The sequence below is a fragment of the Patagioenas fasciata genome, chromosome Z, assembly GCF_037038585.1.
Source record: "Patagioenas fasciata isolate bPatFas1 chromosome Z, bPatFas1.hap1, whole genome shotgun sequence".
Lineage (NCBI taxonomy): Eukaryota > Metazoa > Chordata > Aves > Columbiformes > Columbidae > Patagioenas > Patagioenas fasciata.
This window is the reverse complement of record NC_092560.1, coordinates 82,252,562-82,264,919: the sequence shown is the minus strand read 5'-3', so window position 1 is coordinate 82,264,919 and position 12,358 is coordinate 82,252,562. Positions and strand designations below refer to the sequence as shown.

General features: G+C 47.0%; 1 protein-coding gene across 1 annotated transcript; it reads left to right on the top strand.

Annotated features, from left to right (window-relative positions):
* Nucleotides 1-2,364: 2,364 nt before the first annotated feature.
* Nucleotides 2,365-9,934, top strand: ATP5F1A (ATP synthase F1 subunit alpha). Its single transcript, XM_065861183.2, has 12 exons — nt 2,365-2,541; nt 3,676-3,754; nt 4,830-4,999; nt 5,814-5,987; nt 6,065-6,231; nt 6,376-6,524; nt 7,417-7,568; nt 7,699-7,923; nt 8,028-8,135; nt 8,650-8,794; nt 8,910-9,060; nt 9,729-9,934. The coding sequence occupies exons 1-12, from the start codon at nt 2,482-2,484 to the stop codon at nt 9,808-9,810; spliced, it is 1,662 nt and encodes a 553-aa protein (XP_065717255.1). The 5' UTR covers nt 2,365-2,481; the 3' UTR covers nt 9,811-9,934.
* Nucleotides 9,935-12,358: the final 2,424 nt, after the last annotated feature.

The following is a 12,358-nucleotide window of genomic DNA, read 5'->3' as shown; positions in this document are numbered from 1 at the left end:
CATTTCCAGAGCACGGGTGAGATGCCAGTGCTTCCCTGCCATGTTTTTCTTCTGCCACCAGCTGCTGGTACAAGATAAAGCAGCCAGGAACTACAGGCTGGTCAGTCTCACCCCTGTGCCCAGCAAGGTCGCAGAGCAGATCCTCCTAGAAACTATGCTATGGCACGCAGAAAATAAGGAGATGATTGTTAACAGCCATCATGGCTTCAGTAGGGGAAGATCATGCCTGAAAAATGTGGTGGCCTCCTACAATGGGCTTGCGGCATTGGTGCATAAGGGAAGAGCAAGTGATGTCATCTACCTGGACTTGTGCAAAGTGTTTAGTACTGTCCCACACAACATCCTTGTCTCTAAACTGGGGAGATGTGCATCCAATGGATGAACCACTGGGTGGATAAGGAATTGGCTGGATGGTCACGCTCAAAGACTCAACAGCTTGTTGGCCAAGTGGAGACCAGTGACGAGTGGAGTTCCTCAGGGCTGGGTTTTGGGACTGGCGCTCTTTTAAGACCTTTGTCGGCAACAGGGACTGTGGGACTGAGTGACTCTCGGCAAATTTGTGGATGATACAAAGCTGAGTGCTGTGGTCAACATGCAGGAGGGACGGGATGCCAACCAGAGGGACCTTCACAGGCTGGAGAGGCGGGCCGTTGTGAATCTCACGAAGTTCAACAAGGCCAAGTGTGGTGTCCTGCACATGGGTCAGGACAATCCCAACCATAAATACAGGCTGGGTGGAGAAAGGACTGAGAGCAGCCCTGAGAAGGACTTGGGGGTGTTGAGTGATGAGAAGCTCAACATGACCCAGCAATGTGAACTTGCAGCCCAGAAAGCCAACAGTGTCCTGAGCTGCATCAAAAGAAGTGAGACCAGCAGCTTGAGGGAGGTGATTCCGCCGCCTTCTGGTGAGACCCCACCTGCAGTGCTGGTCCAGCTCTGGAGCCTTCCATGTAATAAGGACATGGACTTGTTGGAGCAAGTCCACAGGTCACCATGATGATCCCAGGGCTGGAACTGTTCTCCTGTGAGGACAGACTGAGATAGCTGGGGAGTTCAGCCTGGAGAAGGCTCCAGGGAGACCTTACAGCAGCCTTCCAGTACCGTAAAGGAACCTACAAGAAAGCTGGAGGACTTTTTACAAGGGCCTGTTGCAGTAGGACAAGGGGTAATGGCTTCAAACTCGAAGAGGGTAGATTTAGATTAGATATAAGGAAGAAATTATTCTCCATGAGGATGATGAGGTGCTGGAACAGGCTGCTCAGAGAAGCCATGGATGTCCCGTCTCTGGAAGTGTTCAAGGTCAGGCTGGACGGGGCTCTGAGCAACCTGATCTGGGTGAAGATGCCCCTGCTCACGGCAGGGGTGGCACTGGTTGAATTTTAAGGTCCCTTCCCAACCACTTCCCAACCCAAAACACTCTGAATCTACAAACACCTGCAGCTCCCAAAAAAGAGTGGACAGCCGCTGACCACCCTGTCACCCCGAATTGCTACTGCTTTAATCTAGATTCTGTTTCAAAGATAAATATGCTTTATTTTCATGGACTTTAATGAAAGTTTGTCGCAATGAAATAATGTTTATATTACTACATTGAGAAGTATAAATGCTGATGAGACTCAAAGACAAATGGAACTGCAGTCAATACAGACCCAGAGAACTTTTCATGCTCATGCCAAGAAATTGTGATTAATTTGTTGTGGTGCAAGCTCATTTCTGAACATGTTCCCCAGTAGCTTTGTGAGCACCCAGTGCAGCCACTGGTATCCATGTCCCCCATGTTCCCATGGCCCCATATCCCCCTGTGCCCATGTTGCCCATGTCTCCAGTGTCCCCCATATCCTCATGTTCACCACGTCCCCATGTTCCACATGTCCCCGATGTTCCCATGTCCTTATGTCCCCCATGTTCCCATGGCCCCATATCCCCATGGCCCCATATCCCCATGTTCACCATGTCCCCATGTTCCACATGTCCCCATCTCCCACACGTCCCCCATGTTCCCATGGCCCCATATGCCCATGCCCTATGTCCCCCATATCCCCCCGTGCCCATGTTGCCCATGTCCCCAATGTCCCCCATATCCCCATGTCCTCATGTCCCCATGTCCCCCTCACAGCCCAACCCCTCCCGGGCCCCGCCCACCTCAGGCCCCGCCGCCGCTCCCCGCCCCTTCCGCCCTCCCAAGGCCACTCAAGGACACCTGCCGCGACTGAGAATTTTTCTAAAAGTCCCATTTCTGGATATTTTTTACATTATTTTACACGTATCTCTACACATCCCCAGAAGCAGGAGGTGAAAGCTGGGGGGCTGCTGGGGAACCATTTCCGGCCGCGCGCCCGCCCCGTGGGCGTGGCCTCACCCCCAAAAGGGGCGGAGCGCGGCGCCGCCATTTTGTGGAGAGAACGAGTGTGGGGCGGGCAGCGCCTCACGATCGCTTCGCTCTCGTTCGGAGGAGCCGCCGCCACCATCACCACCACCACCATGCTCTCCGCCCGCCTGGCTGCCGCACTCGCCCGCTCCCTGCCGCGGCAGGCCGGCCTGGTGAGCACGGCGACCTGAGGACAAGGGCGGGGGGGGGGGGGGGGGAATGGCGGGCGCCGCCATTTTGGCGCTGAGGTGACATTGAGGGGCCGCGGCCTCCGAGCCTGGGGCTGTGTGTGTGTGGAGTCACCTCAGCGATGGGCACGACCCGCTGCTGAGGGTCTGGGGTGCTCTCGCCCGGGGGGTTTTGAGGCTGTGGAGACGGTGTGGCCTTCCTCGGGGATGCGGGTTTGCCCATTGCTCAGGTTAATGTCTGAAAGCTGCTAGGACCCTGTCACGGTCTGGGATTTGAGGGGCAAGACGTTAAGAGCTGGTATTGTTTTTTTCTCTTTTTTCCCCCTCATTTTTTTAGTAGTCCCCCATTTTTTCGTATTCCCCCATTTTTTTATAGCTCCCCATTTTTAGCGAGGTTGCAGAGATCTGTCAGAATCTGCTCCCTGCCTATGTCCCCGGTGAAGGTGAATGGAGAGGCCTGCCCAGGCTTTCAGAAAAATAGCGTTAAATGGGACTGCACTGGCAGCTTTAGCATTATAACAACCATTTAATGCATTAATATCATAGGCTTTTATTTTCATTTTTGCTATCCTATATGTTCTAGCCATGCTGAAGTTACATCTTCCTTACGAAGGCCAACCCTTAGAACACATGCTCTTCCAACTCAAATTATTCTATGATTCTGTGGCTTAGTGACAGAGTTGGGTTAGCAGTTGGACTCGATGGTCTTTAAGAGTTTCTTCCAACCAAAATTATTCTGTGATTGCTCCCTTGCTCAGTGCAGTAAAGAACATTCTGTTTTATTTATTTGTGCCCTAAGGCTGTGATGTTCCGTGCGAAGGAGGCAGGTGAGGGGGGGTGTTGCTGTGGAGCTGCTGCAGTGCTGTGGCAGTGACATCAGTGTGGTGCAGAGAAGTGCAGTGAGTAATTCACAGCAATCTCCTTTACCATTTGTCCTTGCTTTGCAATATCGGGCTTGGTTCTGTAGCTACAACTTGCAAATGGAGTGCTGTGGGGCTCAGCTCAAAACCAAGACACATTAAATATATGAGATCACAATCAGAAATTTCAGTGTGTTATCTCTTAGTATTTTTTTTTTTAATCAAGACAATCTCACTGTCATTGAAACAATTGTTTTAGGTTTCCAGAAACACCTTGGGTGCTGCATTTGTTGCTACAAGAAACCTCCATGCCTCCAAAACATGCTTTCAGAAAACTGGTGAGTCTGGGAAAGGTCTATTTGTAAGAATTCGTTCTGTTAGATAAAAAGGAATTTGAATATGGAGTGTGAGAGGTTTGTGTGTCGGTGGACAGGACACTCAAGGACACATATGTACAGACAGCATTAGACAGTGAACATCAGTGAACTTCACCTCTATAACTGTTTAAATTATGCCCAAACCAAAGGACAGTCTCATCAGCTGGCTTGCACAACTTACCTGCTTCACAAGGATTTGATTCAGTCTTCAGCTCCTGCAGAATTATTTAAAAAAAAAAAAAACGCCTCAAAGCCCAGTGTCCTGTCTTGTTTGTCACAGGATGAAGGGACAGATGACTTTCCCAGGCCTGCCTGGGTTTGACCTTGTGTCCTTGAGTGCAACTTTCGTTGCCAGCGTCTTGGTGTTTAGTGAAGGCAGCGGCACTGCATAGCTGTATTTTTGGTAGTGGTTCATGTGCAATTACTGAAGTGGTTTAGGATGATTAAAGGTATGATTAGGAAATAACATGTTTACCGTGTTACTGTTTCGTAGCTGAGGAAACAAAAAGTTGTTGGAGGTGCACTGCCAAAGAAGCTGGAGGAAAATGGAGAATTCATTTTATAGCTTGTATCAAACACCTTCCTTCTTAGATATATTGAGTTCATTTAAATATATTTGGGTCACAAATTGGCTGACAGGGTGTTTTGATGCCTCCAGTGCAAGTAAATGCTCTAAATGTTCTGCAGGCAGAGCAAACGTGTCTGTTCTTTCTCAGCTAAGGTTGATTATTTAATCGAATTGCTTTCTAAGGCAGAGATTGCAAATAGTGTGGGACATAATGACAGAAAGTGATTACTAAAGAGCCATCAATGTTGTGACTGAATCTGGCTGGTAATGATGAGTTGAAGCTGCTTTATTGGCTGTGAACAGAAGCTGTCATTTATCTTATGCAGCCTTTAAAAGGAAAAGTGTTGCTTGCTAGACCTTGAGGCGTACCTGAACAAGGGTACCTTGGCTTGTGAATTCAGGGCAAGCTTACTGAATTCATACTGTGTCTCTAACATGCCATATTTGGTTGGAAATGTCTCTTTCCAGGTACTGCCGAGGTCTCCTCTATTCTTGAGGAGAGAATTTTGGGAGCTGACACCTCTGCTGAACTTGAGGAGACCGGTCGTGTGCTCTCAATTGGTGATGGTATTGCCCGTGTGTACGGCCTGAGAAATGTCCAAGCAGAGGAAATGGTTGAATTCTCCTCTGGACTGAAGGTAAGTTTTCACTGAAGCAGTTTGTTTAGCATAGAAATATAGAGATGACTTTTTTTTAAGGGGTACATTTGGCACTGTTTCAAAGTACCTGTATGGACCTTTTACGGACTTCATTGCAAATTTAATAGGTATTAACTAGTTGAAGTTATACTAGAAAAACCAAATATTCTTTGAATTTGTAACACTTTGCTTTCACTATTAGTATCTGCTTCTTGGGCAACATTTGAGCTTTGTCTTCATCTAGGAAATACAAGAACTAATTTGGCATTGGTTTTGTTTTCATTATTTTAGGCTGGCTTTTCTGTGTATTGTTGAATAGTAGCCTCTCTGCTCCAATGCATCGTGTGGTTTGCTGATTTCTTGTAGTGCTGAGAGCAGAGTAGAGTTAAAAAGCTGTCTGAGTGTTCTGAGAGTACTCTGTCACCTCTTCCAGTATTTTTAATGACCTAATTTGCTTTAGGCAGAGAAAAAGCTAGTGCTTTTCTCTTGTCCAATTCCTAAGCAAGAGAAAAATGTTATAATTGAACCCTGCTTATCCTTTGTCTTCATTTTATAGAGATAAGTGGCTTAATGCTATATTGCTGTAAGTGTAATTAATTATGTGGTATGAAGACTTGGGCAGGTTCTTTCGCCAGTGTGGAAGAACATGCACACATTATAATTAAAAGCCGAATATTGACTCCTGTTACAAATAAGACTGAGATAAGACAATGTTAGATATTCTACGTTGTAGAATATCTGTACTGCTATTAAACTGTCAAAATTTTGTAAATATTGAATGAGTTTTTTCAGGATTATGTGGTCTTTGTCTTAGGGTATGTCCTTGAATTTGGAGCCCGACAATGTTGGTGTTGTCGTGTTTGGTAACGACAGACTGATCAAGGAAGGGGATGTTGTGAAGAGGACTGGTGCCATTGTGGACGTTCCAGTTGGGGAAGAGCTGCTGGGCCGCGTTGTAGATGCCCTGGGCAATCCAATTGATGGGAAGGTGAGTGTAACGAGGTGCTTACCGCCTCTACTGTATTTGTGTGATACAGACTGCAACAGGTTGTTTCCTCTCTTTAGGGTCCTATTACATCTAAGACGCGTAGAAGAGTTGGCTTGAAGGCCCCTGGGATCATTCCCAGAATCTCCGTGCGTGAACCCATGCAGACCGGTATCAAGGCTGTGGACAGCTTGGTGCCAATTGGTCGTGGCCAGCGTGAACTGATCATTGGTGACAGGCAGACTGGGTAAGTTAAATGGCCAAGGTAAAAGTGTTTCCTGAAGTGGAGACTTGAGTACAGCGTGTGCTGATGTATGAAGTTGAACACAGAACTCTGGAGAGGATGGGAGAACTACAGGCAGCTTAACTTACCTAGCTCTTTTTTACACAGGAAAACTTCAATTGCAATTGACACAATAATCAACCAGAAACGATTTAATGATGGAACAGATGAGAAAAAGAAGCTGTACTGTATCTATGTTGCAATTGGCCAGAAGAGATCTACTGTTGCTCAGCTGGTGAAGAGGCTCACTGATGCAGGTACAGATTTTTGGAGATGCCTGAGCCTGGCAACTAGTGACATCCTATTGTCACTATAATGCTGAATGACCTCTCTTACCTGCCAGTACAGACAAAAATATTTTTTTTTATTAGATGAGTGAACTCATCTTTTCTGCAAAACAAATCTGGAGAAAAAAACCCTCTTTTGCTGCATAGCATTAGAAGACTTGTACGTGACCCCAAAACTGTTGTGATTTGTTGTTTTGGTTTTTTTAATTTATGGAGAGTTGAGAGAGCTTACTCTTGGCAGACAGGCCTGATGACAAGTTACGTTCCACAAGTATTTATGGACTTGCCATTTGTTTTATGTGTATGCAAGTCAGTGCAAATAGCAGTTGCATGTTTAGTGGAGAGACTTTACTGCCCAAACAGACTTGACTTCATTTTCAGAAGCCATGATCTTGTTGGCCAAGGCTGCATATGTAGTAGAGCTTGCAAGGATCAGGCACCTTACCTCTTGCATGGTGGTCAAGCAGGATCATACCTAGCAGTAAATCTCCCTGGCATTTTAATGATAACAATTTGGTTAGGACTGTGAAACAGTATACCATCTCCTTGCAGAAGATGGACTTTCAGACTGAATTACTTCTGAAACCAAAGTGTGTGTTAGTGAACATTTAAACTTCATTTTAAATGAGAAAGAAGTCAGAAAGTGTTACACATTAGCTGCCATGAATTTGCTCTTGAAACATCAGGAGTTAGTTGAGCTAACAGATGCATTAACCTAGTGTGGTGTTCTTTCCTGTACCAATGCACTGATGCTGCTTTGACTTTTCTTCAGCAACTGGTACTGCACATGTGTGTTGTATTTGCTGATTACAGGTGTGGTGAAGTAATATACTCAGTGGTGTGTGTCTCCAATTCTTTCCAGATGCCATGAAGTACACTATTGTGGTGTCTGCCACAGCATCCGATGCAGCACCCCTTCAGTATCTGGCTCCCTATTCAGGCTGCTCCATGGGGGAATACTTCAGAGACAACGGAAAACATGCGTTGATCATCTATGATGACTTATCCAAACAGGTCAGGAAACATTGTTTATAGGCCTCATAGTCTAGCATTGCTGTTGTGGCTGTAAGATCACATCAGGTTTAGAAATTCAGAATTTGAAACAAGCTGCTGAAATCTGAGAGCTTTTCTTTGTACCACACAGGCTGTTGCCTACCGTCAGATGTCTCTGCTGCTGCGTCGGCCACCTGGCCGTGAAGCCTACCCAGGTGATGTGTTCTACCTGCACTCCCGCCTGCTGGAGAGAGCAGCTAAAATGAACGATTCCTTTGGAGGTGGCTCTCTGACCGCCTTGCCTGTCATTGAAACGCAGGCTGGTGATGTGTCTGCTTACATTCCAACCAACGTCATCTCCATCACTGATGGACAGGTAGGACTCCCTTGCATGCCAATACTTCTGTGTAGCTTACTGGCAGGTCTCTGAGGAGGTTTCCAGGCTTCTGAGCAAGACAGTAAAACAATTTTCTTCTACAGATCTTCTTGGAAACTGAGTTGTTCTACAAAGGTATCCGTCCAGCCATCAATGTGGGTCTCTCTGTGTCCCGTGTAGGTTCTGCTGCTCAGACCAGGGCTATGAAGCAGGTGAGCATGAAACTACTGCTCCTCTTCTCATCAGAAATGAGTAGTGTGTAAACTTTGCAACCCATTTCATTCTGAACAGCTGTGAATAGAGAGCAAATAAAGCTTTGCATTCCTTAGTGTTAGAAAATTATAAAAGAACAAACTTCTCCTTTACCTGCTGAGAGAGAAGTGGAGTAGGGAAAATAGTATCTGCATAAAGACGTGGGGCTGTTATATTTTCAGTTTGTTGAACTGGGTACTGATCTGAGTAGAAATAGACAATGCTCTTAAGTCCATGCTTTTAGTCCAAATAGGGAATTTGAGAGATTTAACATCATCTCTCCCTGTTTTAGGTAGGAATAGCATGCTTATGTTAAAAGGCCAAGCAGACAGTTTGATTTTTAGAAATGGGTGTTAACACCTGAGATTCACGTGACTGATATGCATGGCAAAGCTGTCAGCTGAAGGTGACCTACAGACTGCTCGGCACCTTTTGAAGGGGGTCAAACAGTCTGAGCTGTATTTTCTGTTGTAGGTGGCAGGTACCATGAAGCTGGAATTGGCTCAGTATCGTGAAGTAGCTGCCTTTGCTCAGTTCGGCTCTGATCTGGATGCTGCCACACAACAGCTGCTGAACCGTGGTGTCCGTCTGACGGAGCTCCTCAAACAAGGGCAGTATGGTGAGTCTCCTGGATATAACAAGTCCGTGTTTCCCATTAGTCTCTTGTACTAACGAGAGTTGTCTTTGTGACAGCATTAAGACATTCTGTGGAATGAATTCTTTGTTTTATGCAGTTCCCATGGCTATTGAGGAACAGGTTGCAGTCATCTATGCTGGTGTAAGAGGTCACTTGGACAAGTTGGAGCCCAGCAAAATCACTAAATTTGAGAGTGCTTTCCTCGCTCATGTACTGAGCCAGCACCAGGCCCTCCTCTCCACCATCAGGTATGTGATGATTTGTCTTACTTCATACCAAGGGTACTGACCTGACAGCTGGAGCGCAGGTCACGATCTCTGAACTGTTAATTTACTGTATCACAGAACATGAAGCCTTAACCTGCTTGTACCAGACCTGGAGGTTCAGTCAGTCCTTGTCCTGCTGTCCAGAGCTCAGCTTCTTGTCCCCAGTCTTTACTTGGGAAATCAGCTGATCCTTAAAATGAACGCATTTGAATTCTCCTCCTAATCTGATACTGCAGTCACTTAATGCAGTCAGTTCCCATATTTTTGATAGCTTTAAGCTGCTGCTGTGGGTTGAGGGTTGTGGACTGCCTTCCCTGCTGCTGAGGGGGTCGTTGGGGGTTTCCATAGTCCTGTAAATTGGTCCTGGCTTGTTGGGTCGTGAGTCCTGTGCCTTCCGTCTCTGAGGCATAGCTCTGTGGAAGAGCTACCTACAGCTGTTTTGAAAGTGTTTGTTGGCAAACCTTTGTTCTTAAACAGGACTAACTTTAGGAGAAAGTATGTTATATTTATTTAAGTGGTATAGCTTCATGCACCAGACAGAAATGTGTTAATTCATCTGCTCCTTTTGTTAGAAATTGGGAGCTTCATTTCTTGCCTTAGGGAGTGTATCTATTCCTGTGTCGGAAGTTTAACTAAACTCTTTTCAACAGGACCGAAGGGAAGATCTCTGACCAGACAGAAGCTAAGTTGAAGGAAATAGTCACGAATTTCCTGGCTACTTTTGAGGCATAAACTCTTTAGCTGTTCCCACAGACCAGGCTGTTGTTGTGCTCCTGTGCTCCAGCTCCATCAAAGACTTAAAAGTATATGCGACTTGAATGTACAGATCTCGATAATAAAAGTTTCCATGTAAAAAGGCTTGTATATTCCATTCTAAATTATTGCTACTTGAACAACATCTGCTTTCAAAATGACAGCGTTTTGCTTCCTTGGACACGCGCTTGCTAAAGAACTCTGAAAAACCAGGGAGCATCTTAACTGTTGGGTGGATCAAGCTCCCTGTACAAGAGCGAGCAGGGGGAGCAGTTGCCTTTGTGACAGAGCTCAGTGTCACTCTACCAGTTTTTATCTTTTTCACTAGAAAATTTGTCTTAGGGAAAGGCACAACTGGGGAAGGAGTTGACGCTTTCTTGTCGTGGGTGGTCACTAACTGAACCTCATAGTGTTCTGTAACAGTCTGATGCTGTGACAGAGTATGTAATAGAATTGTGGAGTCAGAGAACCTCGCTGCCAGAGGTGGTGGTAGTTATGGCGTACAGGGGTCTCTCTCTTAAAATCGTAGAATAGATTCATGGAGTAGTTTTGGTTGGAATGGACCTTCCCAGCTCCCCCAGTGCCCCCCCTGCCATGAGCAGGGACATCTTCACCAGCTCAGGTTGCTCAGAGCCCCGTCCAGCCTGGCCTGGGATGTCTCCAGGGATGGTTCAGCCACCACCTCTCTGGCCAACCTGGGCCAGGCTCTCACCACCCTCAGGGACAACAATTTCTTCCTCATGTCCAGCCTGAATCTCCCTCCTTTAGTTTAAAACCATCTCCCCTTGTCCTATCACAACAGGCCCTGCTCAAAAGTCTGTCCCCATCTTTCTCACAGGCCCCTTTTAAGTCCAGAAAGGCCACAATAAGGTCTTCCCAGAGCCTTATCTAGGTGGAACACCATATTCTCTTAGAACTGTCTGTCCCATCCTCGTGCCTGGCTCAGAAGGTGACTTCTCTCAGAACTGTCTGTCCTAGTGTCACCAGACAGCTGCACGTTTGGCTGTTAAAACTGCGAAAGCCATAAATGCCACCATCTGCTGTAGCTGGCTCCAGTTCTGTCCGTAAACTGCCTGCAATCATCACAGGTTTTTGGGGGAGGTTTTATACCAGCCCATCTCTTTCATTTCCTGTCTTTCTCTGCATGCTACATCAGGTCCGAGATCCTACTGCTAGAACTGTGATCTAGGGGGTGGGAAAGTTCAGTTTAAAGTCGCTCTGCTTTGTGTGGTGTGTTCAGCTTTATCTGATACCCTAGAACTTGGTCCCTGATCCTCGCTCAGCCCCTGCACCACAGCCCCCTGTCATCAGGGCTCCTGTTGGGGCTGTTCACTCTGTCCACAGTTAACTTAGTCCATGGGAGCTTCCCACCTCCAAGTTCAAACCTGCAGCGCTGCAAACAGAAAACTCTTTTCTCCAAGCCTTTCACACAGTTCCAGGCTGACAAGCTTCTCTGTGAATGGCTTGAGTGCTTTCAGAGGAAAAACCAAACATTTTTATCCCAGAAGTGTCTGACACGTTGGAATGCTGCTGGAGGAGAGCTTACTGCAGAGCTCCCTGTGTCTTCCACAATCTTGTTTCTCCTACAGGCAGCTCCCAACGGGTAGCTGGGAGGCTTCAGGGGCGTGGGAATGCTGTGGTGGAGCCTTTTTGCTCTGGTTTGTCCTTTCCAGGGCAGATTTTACAACTTGCTGCTCTCATTTCTTCCCCAAAGGACAGTTGGGCATTGGAACAGGCTGCCCAGGGCGGTGGTGGAGTCACCATACCTGGAGACGATGGACAGACGTGGAGATGAGGTTCTCAGGGACATGGGTTAGTGTCAGTGTTAACAGTTGGACTCGATGGTCTTGAGGGTCTCTTCCAACCGGAATGATTCTATGATTCTATCTGCTTTCATCTTTTTTTAAGAACTGCTCAGAGGTCGCTCACCCAGTGTCACCCAAACTAAAGAGAGAGAAAACCTTCCCAAAATACTCCAAAAGCCTCTGGTCGAGCCTGGTGGGAAAGCACTGCAGGTGACAGGGGCTCGCCCTCTGCTCTGTGTTTCATTCCTCAGACCGTGTGTTTTTTCCTCAAGGGTGGATTTCTCCCCATCGCTCACATCCCCACCCACCACATCCATCTCCACTGAATCCCAGGATGTCAGGGGTTGGAAGGGACCTGGAAAGCTCATCCAGTGCAATCCCCCCATGGAGCAGGAACACCCAGCTGAGGTTCCACAGGAAGGGGTCCAGGCGGGTTTGAATGTCTGCAGAGAAGGAGACTCCACAACCTCCCTGGGCAGCCTGGGCCAGGCTCTGACACCCTCACCAGGAAGAAGTTTCTTCTTGTATTTAAGTGGAAACTCTTGTGCTCCAGTTTGTACCCGTTACCCCTTGTCCTATCACTGGTTGTCACCGAGAAGAGCCTGGCTCCATCCTCCTGACACTCACCCTTTATGTATCTGTAAACATGAATGAGGTCACCCCTCAGTCTCCTCCAGCTCCAGAGCCCCAGCTCCCTCAGCCTTTCCTCACAGGGGAGATGC

What these genes read in the sequence shown, in the direction of transcription:
- ATP5F1A (XM_065861183.2), top strand. Translation starts at nt 2,482, where the DNA reads ATGCTCTCCGCCCGCCTGGCTGCCGCACTCGCCCGCTCCCTGCCGCGG. An exon ending in TGCCGCGGCAGGCCGGCCTG is followed by an intron (nt 2,542 to 3,675) that starts GTGAGCACGGCG and finishes CAATTGTTTTAG; the next exon opens with GTTTCCAGAAACACCTTGGG. An exon ending in GAAGAGGCTCACTGATGCAG is followed by an intron (nt 6,525 to 7,416) that starts GTACAGATTTTT and finishes AATTCTTTCCAG; the next exon opens with ATGCCATGAAGTACACTATT.